At 63.9% G+C, this 17,598-nt stretch overlaps 2 protein-coding genes across 2 annotated transcripts in view; one reads left to right on the forward strand and one right to left on the reverse strand.

The window, feature by feature from the left end:
• EMIHUDRAFT_207631 (hypothetical protein) overlaps nucleotides 1–59 on the forward strand; it is a gene marked incomplete at both ends in the record, with an annotated part of 465 nt that extends 406 nt beyond the window's left edge. Inside the window, one exon of the mRNA XM_005774025.1 lies at nucleotides 48–59. Coding sequence (XP_005774082.1) covers nucleotides 48–59 — 12 coding nt within the window. The remainder of the gene's footprint in view (nucleotides 1–47) is intronic.
• Nucleotides 60–6,877: 6,818 nt separating this feature from the next.
• On the reverse strand, nucleotides 6,878–8,107 carry EMIHUDRAFT_435662 (hypothetical protein). The gene is given in 2 exon segments (XM_005774026.1): nucleotides 6,878–6,987; nucleotides 7,007–8,107. 1 exon segment carries the CDS (start codon nucleotides 8,057–8,059, stop codon nucleotides 7,154–7,156), a length of 906 nt encoding a protein of 301 aa, XP_005774083.1. The 5' UTR covers nucleotides 8,060–8,107; the 3' UTR covers nucleotides 6,878–6,987; nucleotides 7,007–7,153.
• Nucleotides 8,108–17,598: the final 9,491 nt, after the last annotated feature.

Here is a 17,598-nt window from a genome sequence, read left to right on the forward strand (position 1 = left end):
AAAAAAAAAAAAAGGTTATTTCGGGGGGCGCGGGGGGGGATTTTTAGGGGGGGAAGTAAGCAAGTTATCCCGCCCCGCCCCGACAGTTTTTAGAGAAGGGGGGCCTCTTTTTTGGGGGCAATAATTTTAACCAGGGGCCCGTCCCCTTGGAAACCCCCCCGCGCGCCCCGCACCCCAAAACCTACCCCCCCGCCCCCCCCCCACGCCCCCACGCGCAGCCTGGCACCGGCGCCACCGAGTGCTACCCCTGCCGCCCCGGGAGCTACTCCTCCTCGGTCGGCGAGGCGTCGTGCGAGCCCTGCCCGCCGGGCGGCTACTGCGAGGTGGAGGGAGCCGCCACGAGCATGGTCTGGGAGCCCTGCCCCGCGGGCAGCTTCAGCCCGACCAGCGGCTCCGCCTCGAGCGCCTCGTGCGAGCTTTGCCCCGCCGGCACGGCGAGCGCGGCGCCGGGCGCGGTCAGCCACAAGACGTGCGAGCCTTGTGAGCCCGGCCATTTCGCCGCCACGCCCGGCCTCTCCAAGTGCGAGCGCTGTGAGCCCGGCACCACCTCTGGCGTCGGCAGCAGCGCCTGCAGCGAGTGTGCTGCAGGCACGTACGCCGCCAACCCCGGCCAGGGCCAGTGCGTCCCTTGCCCTCACCCCCTCAGTGGTGAGCGCGGCGCCGTCACCTGCTCCGTCTGCCAGAAGGACTTCTACCTGCTCAAGAGCGCCGACCCGGCCGAGATCTTCTCCTCCCCGACCGACTACTGCAAGCCATGCCCGCCAAACGCCGAGTGCTCGGACGACACCTCTCTCGCGACCCTCGGCGTCCCAGCCGGCTACTGGCGCGCCAGCCCCTCCTCCGCCGTGCTGACGGCGTGCCGCGACTTTGGGGGCGACAAGGCCGGCGAGGCGCGGTGCGCCGGCAACGAGCGCGGAGCCAAGCAGGCGTCTCGCCGTTTGCAGGCGGCGGGCTCGGACGAGTACTGCGCTTCGGACTTCACCGGCCCCGAGTGCGAGCTCTGCGCCGCGGAGAATCACTACCTCGTCGACGGCGACGAGTGCAAAGAGTGCGGAGCGCGCGGCGCCGCTGCGGGTCGCATCGCGGGCCTCGTCCTCGGCCTCTGCGTCGCGTGCGGCCTCGTGGCGTGGGCCTACAGCATGACGGACTGGCGGGAGAAGCGCTTCATCGGCCCAATCCTTCGCTTTGCAGACCGCTCCGTCAAGTACTACGTCGGGGGCGGAATGACGGCCAAGGTCAAGATCCTGTTTGGTTTCTACCAGATCAGCACCGTCTTGTCGTCCACCTACTCGGCGCGGCTGCCGGACAAGTACACGGGCTGGACCGACAAGCTGGCCAGCGCGATCTCCATCGACTGGTCGGGCTTCTTCTTGCCGGAGCAGTGCCTCGGCTATGGTACGCGGCTCGTCGTCAGCGCGCTCTCCCCCGTCGTCCTCATCGCCCTGCTCATGGGAACGGGAATCGCGCTGCGGCTCCGCCGCTGGCGTGCCGCGTCACCGCGCCCAAAGCTGTGGGCGGAGGCGGCCCTCGGCCTCCTCGACCTCACGCCGGCCGGCTTGGTGCTCATTTTCTGCTTCGTGCCCTCCATCAGCGCCTCCATCTTCCGCTCGTGGTCGTGTCAGGCGCCTCAAAGTGATGACTGCCGTTGCTCACGCCGCCCCTCAGGCAATGTGCTGCTGATAGGCCTACACCATCTCTCCGCCGAACGAGCCCCTGGAGCAGGTCTCCTACATGCGGCAGGACGCGAGCGTCGAGTGCTACACCGAGGATCACGAGTCCATCACCGCCCTGGCCCTTGGTTTCATCGTCCTCTGGCCGGCCGGCTCGCTGGTCCTCTTCACGTCGCTCCTCGCCGCCTGCTACAAGCCGCTGCAGGCCAAGTCGCCGAATGCTCTGACGCGGGCCACCGCCTTCCTCCACCGGGAGTACGAGAAGACCTGGTACTGGTGGGAGGCGGTCGAGCTGGCGCGCAAGCTCGTGCTCACGGGCTTCGTGCTGCTGATCCCGGAGAAGAACGCATTCCTTCGCCTCGTGGTGGCGACCCTGATCTGCTCGTGCTACGCCGTCGTGCTCGCCGTCGTGCGGCCGTACAAGCGGGTCGAGGACGACGTGCTAGCCGTCGCCACGAGCCTCGTCCTCCTCCTCCTCTTCCTCGGCACCAACTGGACCACCATCTTCCTCGGCATCGAGGAGCGGTACCAGGGAGCCGACCCCGCCGATGTCCTCGGCTTCGGAAAGCTCAATGCGATCGTGGACACGATGATCGTGCTCGTTGCTGTTGCGCTCGTCTTCTTCTTAATCGGCGCCGTCGTCGCCGCCCGCCGCGTCGCCAAGGTCCCCACGATCCGCCTCGTCTCGACCAAGCAGCCCCCCGAGATGAGCATCGGGACCGGCCTCACGTGGCACCTCTTCCTCTCTCACATCTGGTGCGTCGCGCAGCTAGGAGGATGATCAAGCCAGGCCGCATCCAACTCCAACCCCCTAACCGTGCAGGTCGACCGGTCAAGACGCCGTCGGAAACATCAAGAGTGAGCTCCAGCTGCTGGTGCCGGGCCTCAAGATCTTTCTCGACGCGCGCACAGGCTCAGCCGCGCTGCTCTAGCTACACACAGCCCTTCTGACGCACCGCGGAGTGCTCTCATAGGTAGATGATCTCAAGGATATTGGGTCGCTGGAGGAGTACATCCAGCACTCGCAGGTCATCCTCTTCTTCCTCTCGTGTGGCTACTTCCGCTCCAAGGCGCGCTCTCGCCGCCCTGTCCCGCGCTCGGGATCCTCTGGCTCTCAACGCACCCGAGTCTGCTGCGCCCCTCGACACTCCCCACGGCTCACCGCCCGCCTGCTTGCGTGCCACCAGAACTGCCTCCGCGAGATCCGCTCGTCGCTCGAGCAGAGCAAGCCGATCGTCCTCGTCCAAGAGGCGGACCCTGCAAAGGGCGGCGCGACGCTGCAGGCGCTGCGCGGCGAATGCCCGGAGGACCTGCAGCCGGACATCTTTGAAAAGGGCTGGACGCACACCATCTACATGCGAGTTGTGGAGTTCCAGCGCGTCTCGCTCAAGACCATCGTCGAGGCGCTGCGGGGCACAGCCGCAGCCCTCTCGCCCCTCCCGAGACCTCAGCCCCGGCACCCTTGAACCGCAGGCGGTGCTCCTCTGCTCGCCCAACTACCTGAACCAGACCTCCCTCCCGCTCTGCGTGCCGGGCGAGCCCGAGAGCGAGTTGCTCGCCTTTGCCAAGGAGACCATGCTCTGGGCCTCGCCGGCCAACGCGGGCGCCCTGGAGCTGGCCAACAAGATCGCCGCCGCCTTTGCCGGTCTCACGATCTCCACCGCCGATGCTCGGCCGGCCACCGCGACCCACATGCTGCTCTACCTCAACGAGGACAGCTTCAGCGACGCGCGGCTGGCCGACCAGGTCCAGCAGGCGCGCAAAGACAAGCTGAAGATCGTCATGGCGCACGAGAACGACCCGGACCTCGGCGGCTGCGAGTTTGGCAGAATGTTCGAAGTCACGCCGCAGGAGCTCATCGCCGACGGGCTCTACAAGACCCTGGCACGCTCGTGCTTCCCGGGGCGCCACCACCCGGCGCGCGCTTTGTCTCTCCCACATCTCGCCTTGCGCACTGGCGGGACTCACCAGCCAGGGCGTTCCGTTCCGCAGGTGTCGCTCGCGCTTCTGGCAAAGGACCTCGGCGCGACTCCCGCTCAGTCGGGCAGCGTCGCAAGGATGAGCCGCCTCTCGGGCAGCATCGCCAAGCGTGGCAGCCGGCTCGTACCCGCGATCAGCCGCCGCAGCTCTGCGAAGACAACCACCGCGGGCGACGGCTCTGGAGGCGAGGCGACGGTCTCGGTGGTCTCGGAGGAGTCCGCGGTCTCGGTGCAGGCGGCGCAGGAGCATGTCTAACTCTTCGGCGGCCGCACTCACGGCAGACGCCACAGCACACAGACGCCATCTTGAGCAATTCACATGAGCAGGCACAGCGACCCGCCGGGGAGGAGGGGCGGGAAGCGTTTGCCGCGTCGGCGACCCACATGGGTCTGGGTCCATATCCGCCGCGCGCTCTCGCAGTGATGGGGGCTTTTGCGCAGCGGTGTGCTGCGCGGCGAGCCTTTCTCTGGAGGTTATGGTTTGGGGGGGGGGGGGGGGGGTAGGGCCGGGGGAGCACAGCTGAGGCTCCGTCGCCGTACTCGCGTGCTTACTCCGTGTCCCGTGCGTCGTTGCCTTTCCTTGAGCGGTGCTATACTGGCAGGGTGTGGCTCTTACGTCTTAGTTGCGCCGTGAGCGCTGGAGTTGATTCATGATTGTAGAATGATGTGCGAGCCTCCATTGATTGTGCGGTGAAGAGGCCCCCAGACGCCACTCCACCGCGACAGTCCGACTCCACTCTCCAGGTCCAGCCAGACCGTACGTACTCTATGGGGTCAGGCTCAGGGCACAGGTGGGGTCAGCTGCCGCCGGCTCCGCGGCCGCGGTCCCTGTCATAGCTACGCGCACCATGGGGCGACGTGCCCGCCGTTGTGTCAGATAGGGAGTTGTCCGGTCTAGCAACTAGCATACCCCTTCAGGTTTGAATTGGTCTCGGCGAGGTTTAGGTACTTGACGCCCGAGGAGGAGAAGTCGGAGATGCTGACGCGCGCCGCGTAGCCGTGAAACGCGCCGTTGCTGTACGGCACGTAGTAGGCGTGTGCGTCGGTGGCGAAGCCGCCACGGAAGCCCTTCAGGTTCGAGTTGGTGTCGGCGAGGTTGAGGTACTCAACTGTGCAGACCGACCAAACGCACGCTGGCGGAAAGGTTGGAGGCGGCGCTACCGGAGGCGGCGTGGGTGGTGGCGGCGACGGAGGCGTTGCTCGGAGGCGACGGCGGCACCATGCCCACAAACATCCGAAGCGACTCGAGCTCCTCGCTCACGCTCGCGAGCCCCTGCGAGACACCGTCCTTCAGCTGCTCCGTGACGAACTCAGTGAAATTTCCGCGAAGCGCTTCGATCCGCTCGGTGACACTCTCCCCGTCCGCCGTGACAAAGTCCGTCGCGTGCAGCTCGCCGCTGCACGTCAGCTTGCCGCCTCCCTCGCCGGTCAGGCGGGTCGCCGTCAGGTCGGGCGTGCGGCTGTTGAAGGAGAGCGTCGCTTTCCTCCCCGTGATGGCGAACTCGGTCTCGTCGCCGGTCGCGGAGGAGAGCTGCCGCCGCGCCGCTGCCGGCGGGCGAGCCGCGGCCGCCGGCGGGTTGGGCGGGGCCGGCTTGTCGCGGAGCGCGCGCCGATCTTGGCGTCCTGCGCGGCGTTCTGAGCGACGCACTCCTCGACGCGCTCTTCAGCAGCCTGCACGCGCGCCTCTCCAGCGCCTTGAGGTCCGCGGCGCTCACGAGCTCAACCACCTCGCCGCCGGCCGTCAGCGGGTGGTGTGCGGTTCTCTTGCCGTAGTTCCTCTTCGGTCGCCTAGCCCCGGCGCCGTCAGTCGGACGCCTGCGTGTCACGAGTGCGAGCCGCTCGCGGTTCGTACGCCCGCTTGCGGGTTCGAGTGGCGGGCCATCCCGCTTGCGGGATGGCTTAGCGGGTTCGAGCCGTCACACATTGGCTGCCGGGGTGTGCCGAGGGGGGGCTGGGTGGGCGGTAAGCCGTCATTGCCCGGCGCTGCTTGCAGCGCTCTGGGTGGTAGTGGCGGCGCTCCAAGAGTGGTGCTCTTGGGAAGAGGTTCCTCCTTTCCGCTCCCCCCCCCCGCAAGGCGCGAGACACGACATCTGGACCTGCGCGGGTGTTTTTACGCACCGACCAGAGATCGAGAAGAAATCCGCCAAGCAATCAGCTCCGATCATCCAGCGTGCTCAGCTCCCCGTCCCTGGGTGTGAGGTTACTAACTCGCTGCACTCCGGCCATGTGAAGATCGGCTGGCGCGAGGTAGGTGGGGTGCTTGCTAGTGTTAGTCGATCATGTGCGCAGCCAACCCGAAAAAAAACAGAGAGCACATGCCGTCCTCCCATCCCCTCTTGTTGCCTTGTGTCTGCCTTCTTTTCTTTCATGCGTGGTACCCTAAGCGCTAAAAAGCATGAGCATGCCTTCAAACCCACCCGCTTCAACGGCCTCCCAAGCGCGAAGGAGTCATCGCTCTCGATCGTCGCTCATCAGTCAGTCATCTCGTCGGCAAGCCAGTGTACAGGCAGCCCCGCGCGTCCTCCCGCACCACCGCTCTCCCTAAGTCTTCGCCTTTGCGCCAGCACCCACTCTGGTGGCGGCCGGAGGACCTCGGGCGGCTTAGCCGGAAGCGGAAAGGGGTGAGCGACGCGTGCGGGCTCGGAGTGGCTCTCTCTCCACGCTCTGCGTGGGCTCACGTCATTATCCTCAACGATTGTGCCCAAGACCAGCGCAAACGCATCAAAGTGGAAGTACCTGCGCGCGCGGGCAGGGAAATGAGCAATCGGCACGTGCATTGCTGCGGGGCAGGGGCGCTCACGAGTTTAGCACATCCCAGACGCTGGCCAGTTGGTGGTTGGCCTTGGTGACGGCGATCGTTCCTGAGATCATGGCCAAGCAGACCAGAGACATGACCACGGGATACTTCCCCGGCGGCAGCGCGGAGATGCGGACCATGGCCAATGGTGGACATGAGAGAGACGACCTATGGGGAGGTAAGAGTGCCAAAAGGACGGTGTGGATGTGGATCGTTGTGAACGCGGGTCTCCCCCCATCCCCAGGGCCTCCAGGGCTCGCACCTCAACCTCTCATAGACCAGCGCACAGCGCCAGAGGAGGTATTTTCTTCTCAATAACAAGGCTGTGAACATGAGGGTGGTGCCTCGTGAAACGGACCCGCCGGCCAATCGAAAGGCCCACCCACCCACCCACCAGCTGGGAGCTGGCATTTCCTACCTAGCGTTCCTTGTTGTGTGTCCGGGTCTGGCCCCTCAATACAGCCAGCATATGAGCTCATCCATCTGCCTGGGAGCCAGACAGACCGATAAACGGCAAACGGGACCTATCTACCCATTCACAGCAAACACCCTCACAACACACACTGGGCACGGGACTGCGACTGGTACGCACTGGCACGAACACAGGTACACCACGGGAGCCGCCTAAGCAGACTCCCGCGAGGGAAAGAAACGATAAACGGCATGTCAGAACTCGCACTCTAGTCTCTACATCTTCTCAATCGCAGTCAATCGGCCGCCCCTCGATCGACCGTCACGCGGAGAGGAGAAGGATAGAGCCCATCTTCCGCCGCGTTGCCGGCCGTCCGCTCTCCGTCGCCCTCCGAACATCCCAAACACGCCGTGTTGCACGTTTCCTGCGCCTGCGCCGAGCCCGCATCAGCAGCGAGCGGCTCGACGAGCGGCGACATGCGGCCGTGCTCGAGTGGATACGACTCCGACTTCGGCTTGAGCAGGAAGTCGTGGTACAGCAGCGTGGCGCATTGAGCGCCCGCCACAAACAACAACCACCAAGACGGGCTGGTGGTGGCCGTTCCGAATGGGCTGGCATAGAGAGCGAGGCCGGCGAGGGACGCTCCGCAAATCGTGCTTAAGATGGTCGCCGCCGCGTACAGCGTCTGCGCTCGCTCCTCGGCGTTGAGTCCGTGGTCGCTGACAGCGTAGAAGAGCATCTTGGCGCACTTTTGGAGGTTACCGGTCGTTAGCGTGGTCATCATGAAGACCTTGCCCTCGAGCAGAGTATTGGGCGAACTCACAAAGTTCATCGCGCCAAGCGAGGCAGATACGGGGCACGCGGCCCACCTGCTCTCAAACAGCAAGTCGAGCACCGCGGCTGCCGCCGTCAGGGCAGCGAGGAGCAAGGAGCCCACGCGAACGGGCCAGCGTGTGACATGGGCGAGGGCGCAGAACAGGAAGACGCCAAAAAAGTGCGAGGCGATCATCGCCAACTTGTAAGAGATTGTGGCGAAAGCACCCGGCAGCGACTGCACGAAGATGGCCTCGCCAATGAAGATCATGTTACCCGTCTGCAGGCCAGCGAAGCTCTCGAAGCGAACCCAAGTGATCACGTCGGCGAAGCCTGAGATGAGCGCGAGCATGACGACCAGCGCGAGGGTGCCCGACGGCGGCGACATTCTCGTGGGAGTCAAGGGCTGAATGTGGCTTAACGGCGTGCCAACGGGCTGGAGGTGGCTGAACAGCGTGCCAACCTTGTGGAGTCGCTGGGCCGGGGGGGGCGAGGGAGGGGATAGGATTTGGGGCCGGTTTTCTTTTTCCCCTTTCGAATTAATAAATCCAATCCTCCACGACACAATTGTTGACTCTGGCGCATGCTGGCACTAACACAGGCAAACCACCGGAGCCAATTCAAAAGAAAACACTGCACCGAATGTGGAGGCATGATGAGCGGAGCTGCTGGAAAAGCATGCAATCTCCCCGTTGTGCAGGGACCGCAACCACTGCATATCCTCCTCTCTCTCTCTGCATATGTGATGGTGAAATCAAGGCTGCGGTTGGTTCATCGTCGCTTGAGTTTGCTGCTTCCCGTGAAGCTACGACCTACGTGCTGCTGCTCACCCGTCCCATCATGCGTGACATACCCGCCATATCAGCATGCGTAGCACCCTCGCAGCAGAACTTAAAGCAAGGAGAGCCGTCGTCCTTGGCATAGGCCTGAATTCCCGGGGGGGGGGCTCGATGGAGAACCTGGGCAGGCATGCTTTGACGTCCACTTGCAGTCGCAGTAGTAGGCGTTGCTGTCATAAGTGACGATCCCGGACTCATCAACCTCGAGGTCGCAGCAACCGTGGCAGTCACAACCAAGATTTGAGAGCTCGGAGCAAGTAACCCCTTGGCTGATAACCCCACAAGTCGCCCGACCACAGGACGCCTGGCAAACATCTTGCTCAAAGAAAGCGTTGTACTCCCTCTTGAGGTGCTGGACGCCTTCAAAGAAATCGCCGTTGCTGGCGGCATACGCACCGACGGCCGCCGTGGCACCTGCCCCAACTCCAAGGGCTACCGCCAGCTCTGTCGTGAGCCCTGCACCTACAGTCGTGGCTGCGGCCTCGCTTGCCACGGCACTGGCTCCATAAGTTGCGACAACCTCTCCGGCGGCAATCAATAGAGGCACAAACATCCGCCGGCGTGGGTGGCCGGTGCCTTCAAAGCCCATCTCCTCGAGCGTAACCGTGCCGTCCCCGTCAACATCGAGCTCCATAAATGCTGTCTCGCGTGGGTCGACAAACCTCGTTGGCTGAGGGGCAGCCCAGCACACCTTCCAGCCACGCTTGACGGTAGACGAGCCCGAAACCCAAGTGATGATACCGTCCTCTGGCACCATACCCGCGGGGCCAGACTGAGAGTCGCCACAATACTGTGTACCGTTGACCGTGAGGTAGTCGGTGCAAGTAGCCGGCGACTCGGAGGCGACGACGGTCTTGCTCTGGTCTACGTCAAACCAGAGCACCTCGAGCGGATTGGTAGGGACATTGCTGATCACACACCGTTCGTCGTTGCCGTAATTGCCGGGATAGTTTGGTGAGGTTGCACATGCGCCCTCATTGGTGAGCTCACATGGGCCAGTAAGCACCACAGCGCTGTGGTGCCCGGGTTGAACGATCGCCGCGCTGGTGAGAAAGATGGAAGTGAAGGTGGAGAGTAGAAAGCAAATGAGCAAAGAGCGAGCGCTTGCACACGTAAAGCCGTGCGTCGTGGGCTTGCCGGGCTGCGTCGTTGGCATGCCGGACCGGGACTTAGAGTCATTGAGCCTTGGCACCAGCCGGGCAGTGGGTTTGGCCCTGGCATCAGCCGGGCATGTTGTTGATTTGGCCTTGGCATCAGCCCTGGCAGGCGGGCACGCGGGACATGCACAGGCGCCAAAGGGGCGCAGAACCGACCTAACCCGTCGGAGGTGGGGGGAAGGGAGTACCGCCGGGTTCCCCTGCGTGAGCGCAAGAGTAACCCCGAGAGGGCTGAAGATGAGCGGTGCGCGCAGGGGTCGGCGTGACGGGGCGAGGGACGCGCCGCGCGGGGCGCCGCCTCACCGGCCCAAGTGGCGCAGGGCGAGGCGGCGAGAACCGAGCGAACAGGGCTCATCGGTTGTTCATCTCTCAGGCTCTCTTCCTGATGGCGCCGCGCACGAGTGGTTAGGCACGTACGACCGACGGGAAGGCGACCTGGTCAACGAGCGCGCTGTCTACATCCAACGTAGCGACGCTAGTAAGGCGATGTGGTACAGTGCGGGTTGGACGCTGACAAACGTCACAAACGTCGGGCACTGCAACGGACTGCCCTGGATGGGGGTATTGTTCAGCCCGAGCCTGGTGCCTGAGAAGAACAGCCTACAACATTGGGCAGTGAATGTGACCGGTAGTATGCTACTCGCCCCAGAAATGAGAATAGACGCGGGGGAAGCTGGAGCGGCTGCTCTGCGTGGCGCGCCCGCCGTCTATCTCTCCGGAGAGCTCCCCGTCAACGCCAATCATCAATATCTCGGCACTTACAACCGGCGCGGTGACGATCTGGCGAACGACCACGCCGTGTACATCATGCGCGGCGATCCAGACAAGGCAATGTGGTACTCCCGCTTTGGAAGATGGATGGTGGGCCCAACTTCTAGCCTCGGATCCACTGCGGGCGTCTTTGCTGCTTACGACCGAGCCGATACGCCAGAAGACGTGAGCACCACGTGGAGGGCGCTGGTCAAAGACGAGTGGATCGAAGCTACGGGCCTTACGATTGGTATTGCTGTGGAACTCAAGTGGAGGAAGATCCTGAAGAGCCATGTGTGCGGCAGAGAGAAGAAATCCTTCTCCTACACTGTGGGCGGTGCCAATATTTCGACCATGGATTTTGAGCAGCACCATAAGCAAGAAGAGCACAGCTGGAACCTCCATGTGCATGGAATGCTAGAGGGGCTCGCTCAGCTGGCGTCAAGAAGCATCGCCAACTTGCCAGAGAAGACAGAAACCGAGGCCTCGGTCGATTTCAAGGTCAAGGATTGGGCGCTCGAGCAGAAGGCGCACCAAGTGGTCTCTCACAAGTTATCCTGGGAGAAGACGGAGCGGTCGGAGCTCGAAGGCGATGCTTGGTTCCACGATGGCGTCTACACAGTCATGTGCCGACTCGAAGAGCAACTGCAAGCAAGTATGAATACTGGCGTTTCTACTTGGAACATGGGTCTGCCCTTCACCCGGAAGTGCTTTTTTACCATCACAGATGGTAAGCGGAGCAGGTGCTCGTGCAGCACTGCCGCCACTGGAATAGCTGACACCGTTGCTGAGGCCGAGTGCTGAGTAAACGAGTGCTGGGTGTTGCACTGACCAGCAAATAATTTTCTTTTCCTCGCAGGAGTCGCTTCTAGCGCTTACGTGTAACGTCAGTAGGCGGGGTGAGGGTGTACCTAAGCATTTTTATCTGAGCATCATATTTGGTGAATCACACTTTCACGCCACTAGACGTTACAGCAGAGGCCAACTCCCGCTACGCACCCCCGCGAAAAACAAAAATAAGACACAGGCGACACACCGACTGGACGCGCAAAAAAGCCATTCACACACACCAACTAGGAACCATAGGCTTGTGCCGTCCCTAATGAGCTGCCCCCCACGACGTAATGGAGCATGCCGTTGGCGCAACCGGCGCACCCGTCGAGATGCGTCGCCGCGCTTTTTTGATCGCAACGAACGCGAGAGCGCCGACGGCAGCGCCGACGACAGCCGCGGCGATGGGCACGGATGCCCTTTCAGAATCCTCCGCCGGGTTGTGCTGCCAGATAAGACCAGGGAGACAGTCTCTCAAGGCCACGCCAGAAAGGAACCGGATTGGCTTCGTGCGATCGAAGCGGAAGTCGCGCCCTCCCCTTCCAGCGCCACCGAGCAAAGCAGAGGCGGCGTCTTCCGCCGAGGCCGGCGCCGTCAGCAGCGCCGCCCACAGCCGCTCCGTGTAGTGCCCCTCCTCGATGTTGTCACCTCGCGTGAGGGCATTGCGCAGAGCGCGCCAGTCTCTGCGCGACTGACGGTGCACGCTCGTTGCGGTTGTGGCGAAGGTGCCCCCGTAGCACACGAGACGCAGTGGATGGAGCGCGGAGTCCAAGTGGCTCGCCGTGGCGCGGGAGAAGGTGGTCTTCACAAACCGCCACAGCGGGCGTGACGGCGAGATGAAGGGGGGGCTCTGCGCGGCGAGACGGCTCTGCTCGTGCTCTCGGTGGTAGTCTACCAAGCGAAACTCGTCCGCCTCGTGCGCCGCGTGCCATAGTGACTGCGCGCGCTCGCGCGGCACAAGGTTAGTGGGCGGCTCGCTGCCACATGCAAAACCTTCCTCCGACGCCTGCAGCTCAGACCCAACAAGATGGATGGGCAAGGGCGTATTTTTCCCGCTGCGAGGGCCGGCGGCGGCTCCCGCCGAGGTGTCCTTGAGAAAGAAGATGGACGCAGGGAGCGTGTCGTAGCGGGTCGCGATAAAGTCGGCGAAGGTGTGGTCGTTGCGGCCCACGTTCCTTGCCGATCTGACTGTGGCTCCACTCGGAACTTCGGATGCATTCGGCCGTCGCCCGCATTTGCACACCACGTGGACTCTGGAGACGCTGGCCCCGAGGCACCTCAGGTCGTCCACCGCGCCCTTCAGCCAGGCGAGGGGCGCTGTGCAATACGATACCACGAGCTCGGTCGCGCCAAGCTCGCGTCGACGCCGAAAGGGATACGGCGCCGGACATGGGATGCTGGTGGTGGTGGCTGCCGTCTCCAAGGCGGGTTTGATCATTGTCGACACGCCGTCCACAAAGGGAGCTGCAGATCGAGTCGCCGTGAACGTGAACGTCTGAACGACCAAGCACCAACGCCGTCTCCAAGGCGGGTTTGATCATAGATCGACACGCCGTCACTCAAGGAAGGATGCACTGAGTCGCCGTTTACGTGAACGATTGCCGCAAGGAGGAATTTTTCAACGCCAACAGCGGGACTAGTCAGCGCAGAAATCCTGCAGAGGTGAGGACGTATTTATTCATTTAGACGGCGCAGCAGGGCAGGAGAGGGGTCCAGGGGGCGTGCCCAAGTTATTTTTGTATACTCGACAACGAGCAGATACACACACGACCGCGACCGGTCATTCACTTACTCACTCACTCACACACACACTCACAACCGCGCGCCCAGCACATTCTTCCATGGAGAGAGTTCCAAAATAATAAATACAATTCTCTGCGAGACGGCGCACGGCTCTTTTCCTCTCTTTCCCGAGCCGGCCGCGGCGCCGTCGAGGGCGCCGTCCGTCGGGTGCATTGGTGTACAACTCGACTTCCTGCCCTTCCCGCTGCGCCGAGGAAGCAACCTCCATTTCCTGAGGTAGCTGTGACCCGATGCCTTCATTGAGTGAGGCTACCATGGCCTGGCGCAACTGCTCCTCCTCCTGCAAGTCGCCAATGCCCATGCCCTCGGGCCGCCAGCGGCTTGTCGTGCCACCCGAGTCGTCGCCGTCCTCGGGAATGCCGCTGAGGTTGTCATCGTGCTCGACGGCCCAATGCTCGTGCAGTTCATGCAGCGTCAGGAGTGTGGCTCGGATGCCTGCCTGTGTGCTGACGTCGCTCCGAGCGGACGAAACCGTGGTAAGGCTTTGGCCATCGCCCTCCACCTGTTGATCTTCCGGCAACCACTGCCAACAGCTCACCTCCTGCATCTCGCCGGTATCCGCGACCTCATGCTCAACATGGCTCACCACGAGGTTAGCGTCCAGCCGTGCCTCGACCCAGTCTGCGTAAATCGCCACAGTGCTAGCTCGCTGCTCTGGCGCTGCTGCCTCTAGAAGCGCCTCAAACACAGTACCGAGCGTGTGGTCGCTGCGACTATTGGCGTTTTGCATGTACGCCGCCGGTAGGTCGGTGCCTAGGCGCATGAACCAGGCCAGAGAAGTGTTGGCTTCCAGCCGTTGCCTCGCTCTGGTGAGCTCACCCGCGCCAGCAGAAGGTGGCGCATCTTCAATGATACGCTGGCTGAGCAGCGCCTTCAAACGCGCGTCGCCCATCCAAGCTGCGCGCCTCGCACGCGAGTCTTCAAGGCAAGCGGCGCAAACTTCGTGCGCGGCAACACAAAAGAGGTCGCACAGCTTGTACGGGCTCTCTGTCAGCCCAATCAAGTGCTCAATAGCACCAAGCCGCTCCTCCACCGTTCGTGTTCCATCACTCGTCACACCGAGACTTAGCTCGAGCAGGTCGACCCGCTGCGAGAGATCTCCGTCCGCGGAAGGCTCACCCCACATTGCCTCTTCGCACCGAGCCACCCGGCGCCACAGTACTTGCTCGCTCGTCGACATGCGGGCGTTTCACCTCGTTTCACTTGCGCGAGAGCGTCGCCTCGGCCTCGAATTTCGTGATTTTTTTCTTGGCGGTGACATACAGGCGTGAGGGAGGGGCCGCGACGGTGAGGGCGGTCGCGGTGAGGGCGGTGGCGGAGAGGTCGGTGGTGGCGGTGGCGGTGGCTGCGGTGGCGGTGGCGGTGGCGATGGCGGTGGTGGCGGTGAGGGCGGCGGCGGTGGCGGCGACGGCGACGGTGGCACTGAGTGAGGATCAGAGAGACTAGAGAGGATGGCTGCGAGGGAGGGTGGCGGTGGGGGCGGCGGTAAGGACTGACGCACAGGTTGTAACGACTTTTTCGCGCGTGGTGCTTGAGCTGCCGGGCGGCCGCCGGCGAGCAAAATTTCTTCTTTTCCTCTTTGCCGAGCAGGATTCGACACTTCAGCTTGGTATAGTATCATCGTATGCCAGATCATACCCCAGGGCTATACCCTGATACCCTCTTGAGAGGACCCGCATTGGGCCCCTAGAGGATAGGCTGATACCCTGGTGGGTTACCCTTCACACCGGACACGACCCCCCTCTTCACACCTCTTCGCGCGCGCTGCGCGCGCGCCAAGACAGACAACGCGCTCGAATGAGCGTCGCGCAGGAGGGAGGCGAGCGCACCACTAAGCAATGCGCTGGGCGAGGAGGGCGCTAATGGCGGCCGTCGTCGCATTTGACGGGCCCGCGGCCGCAGCCGGTGCGGCTGCAGCCGTGGGAGGGGCCGCGGCCTGCACGGCTGCGGCCGGGGCCGGCGCCGCGGGGGGCGCGGGGTTAGGCGCCGTGGCGGGCTCCGCTGCGGACTCGGTGTCCCCCGCCGCCGCCCCCATCGCCTGCGCCGATGCGAGCTGCTGGCGCGCAAACTCCTCGCTCGCGGCCGTCTTCGCCGCCTTGCGCTGCTGCCCGACTTCCACAGCCGCTTGCGCCTTCGCCCTTGCCGCCGCAACCTTGGCGTCGAAGGCCGTGCGCTTCTCGACAAGCCCGTCCCAGCGGCGTGACGCGGCCGCCAGCTCCTCGGCCTTGTCTGAGAGCATGGTGGCCAGCGTCGCCTCTGCCGCCTCCGCCGTCTTGGTGGGCGTGGCGCGCGGGTACGGCGGAAGCGCAAAGAGTTTGAATGATACCGGGGCGGACCATGCGGGAGGGCTCGGTCCTCGGTGAGAAGTGTGAATTGTCGCTTCGCTGCGCGGCCGCCGATGATACCTTGATACCCAGCCGAGATGGGTCCCCACAGAGGCCTAGAGCATACCCTATGTATGTATGTAGTAAGGTGAAGAACAGTCAGGCTCGGACTGGACACCAACGCGGTATGGGTGGACGCAAGACAGATGATGACGACACGCTCGAGCGACACACAGACACAAACAAGCTCACAAGACACACAGCCAGCGGGCTGCCACACATCCCTGATACCCCCTCGAGAAGCATCAGATGATACTATACCAAGCTGAAGTGTCGAATCCAGGCGGCGCCTGGACAGCTGCTCTCACCGATATGACCGACTGGTGCACCATCGAGTCCGACCCCGGCGTCTTCACCGAGCTCGTCGAGCAGATGGGCGTCAAAGGCGTCCAGTTTGAGGAGGTCTACTCCCTCGACAGCGGCTCGATGCAGGCGCTTGGCGAGGTGCACGGGCTCATCTTCCTCTTCAAGTGGCAGCAGGACCTCGCGCAGCAGGACGATCGACCGACCGTGAGCGCTCGCCCCACACAGTCGCAGCCTTGCACCGGCGCCGCGGCGTCCGCTGGCGGCACCGCTCCCAGCGGCCTGTGCACGCTGGCCCTCGGCAGGCGTCTGGATACGAGGACCATCTCTTCTTCGCCAAGCAGGTCATCACGAACGCCTGCGCCACCCAGGCCATCCTCTCAGTGCTGCTCAACTCGGAGAAGGTGCTCTCTCCACCCTCGCCGCCGCCGCTGCCGCCGCCTCTGCTGCCGCCAGCCTCGCTCCCACCGTCACCGGACGCCGGCACTGGCTGGTGCGGTCGTCTCTACCGCATGGTCGCTCCACGAGCCAAGCTGGCCTCCCGTAGGTCGAGCTGGGTGAGGAGCTCTCCAACTTCAAGGCGGACGCCCCCACCACCGCGCCTTCTCCTCCCCGCTGCCTCTCTCCTCCCCGCCGCCTCTCTCGTCGCCTGCCGCCTCTCTCTCCTCCCCTGCCGCCTCCGTCACGACCGCACCCTTGGCCAGCACCTCCCTCACCACCGCTCCCCGCTGCCGCCAAGGGCTTCACCAAGGAGTTCGACTCGGAGACCAAGGGCTCCGCCGTCTCCAGCTCCACTCCTCACACGAGATTGCCCGAGATCACACGAGATTGCCCGAGATCACCCGAGATTGCCCGAGATCGCCCGAGCTCCTCCGACGTGTAGGCCTCGCCATCTCCAACTCGGACCTCGTCCGCACGGCATCTCCAACTCAGACTCCAACTCAGACTCAGACTCCAACTCAGACTGCGCCTCGCCGCCACACACCGCAGTCGGCACCGTGAAGCTTCACGCCACTCTCTCACTCTCACAGTCTGCGGCGAGAGCCCCGATGTGGAGAGTGCGTGTGAGGGGTTGAACTCAGACTGCGCGCCGCCGCCGCACGGCTCGCGGCTGTACGTACCTCCCCTCCCACGCCTCTCCGGCGGCGTCAGGCGCACAACTCCTTCGCGCCCCCCGACCCCTTCATGTCGGACAACAAGCGCGTGGCGACCAAGGACGACGACCTCTACCACTTCATCGCCTACGTCTCGCAGAGCCGAGATTCGCCGAGATGTAGCCGAGATGTCGACCTCCGCCACTCCACCGCCCGCGTCGCCTCCGCGCGCGCGCCGTCCGCGCGCGCGCCGCCGGCGCCGCGAGAGCGCGGCGCCTCGCCGGAACCTTCTCGGAGCCTTCCCCGCAGGTGCCGGTCGCAGGCAAGCTCTACGAGGTACCCTTCCGACACCCTTCCGAGACCTATTGACACACCCTTCCGACACCCTTCCGACACCCTTCCAAGACCCTTCCGACCCCCCCCCCCCTCCCTCCCACAGCTTGACGGGCTAAAGCCGGGGCCGGTGCTGCTCCGCGAGCTAGCGTAGTACCCTACCCAACCCGGTACCCAAACCCGACGAGATAAAATAGGTGCTGCTCGGCGAGCTGCCGCAGGGAGCAGACTGGCTCGAGGCAGTGGCGCCGGCCATCCAGGCACTGCCGCGCCCTATACCTCGGCCGCACCTCGGCTGCACCTCGGCTGCACCTCGGCCGCACCTCGGCTGCACCTCGGCCGCACCTCGGCTGCACCTCGGCCGCACCTCGGCTGCACCTCGGCCGCACCTCGGCTGCACCTCGGCTGCACTTCGGCTGCACCTCGGCCGCAC

Source organism: Emiliania huxleyi, assembly GCF_000372725.1.
Source record: "Emiliania huxleyi CCMP1516 unplaced genomic scaffold EMIHUscaffold_32, whole genome shotgun sequence".
Lineage (NCBI taxonomy): Eukaryota > Haptophyta > Isochrysidales > Noelaerhabdaceae > Emiliania > Emiliania huxleyi.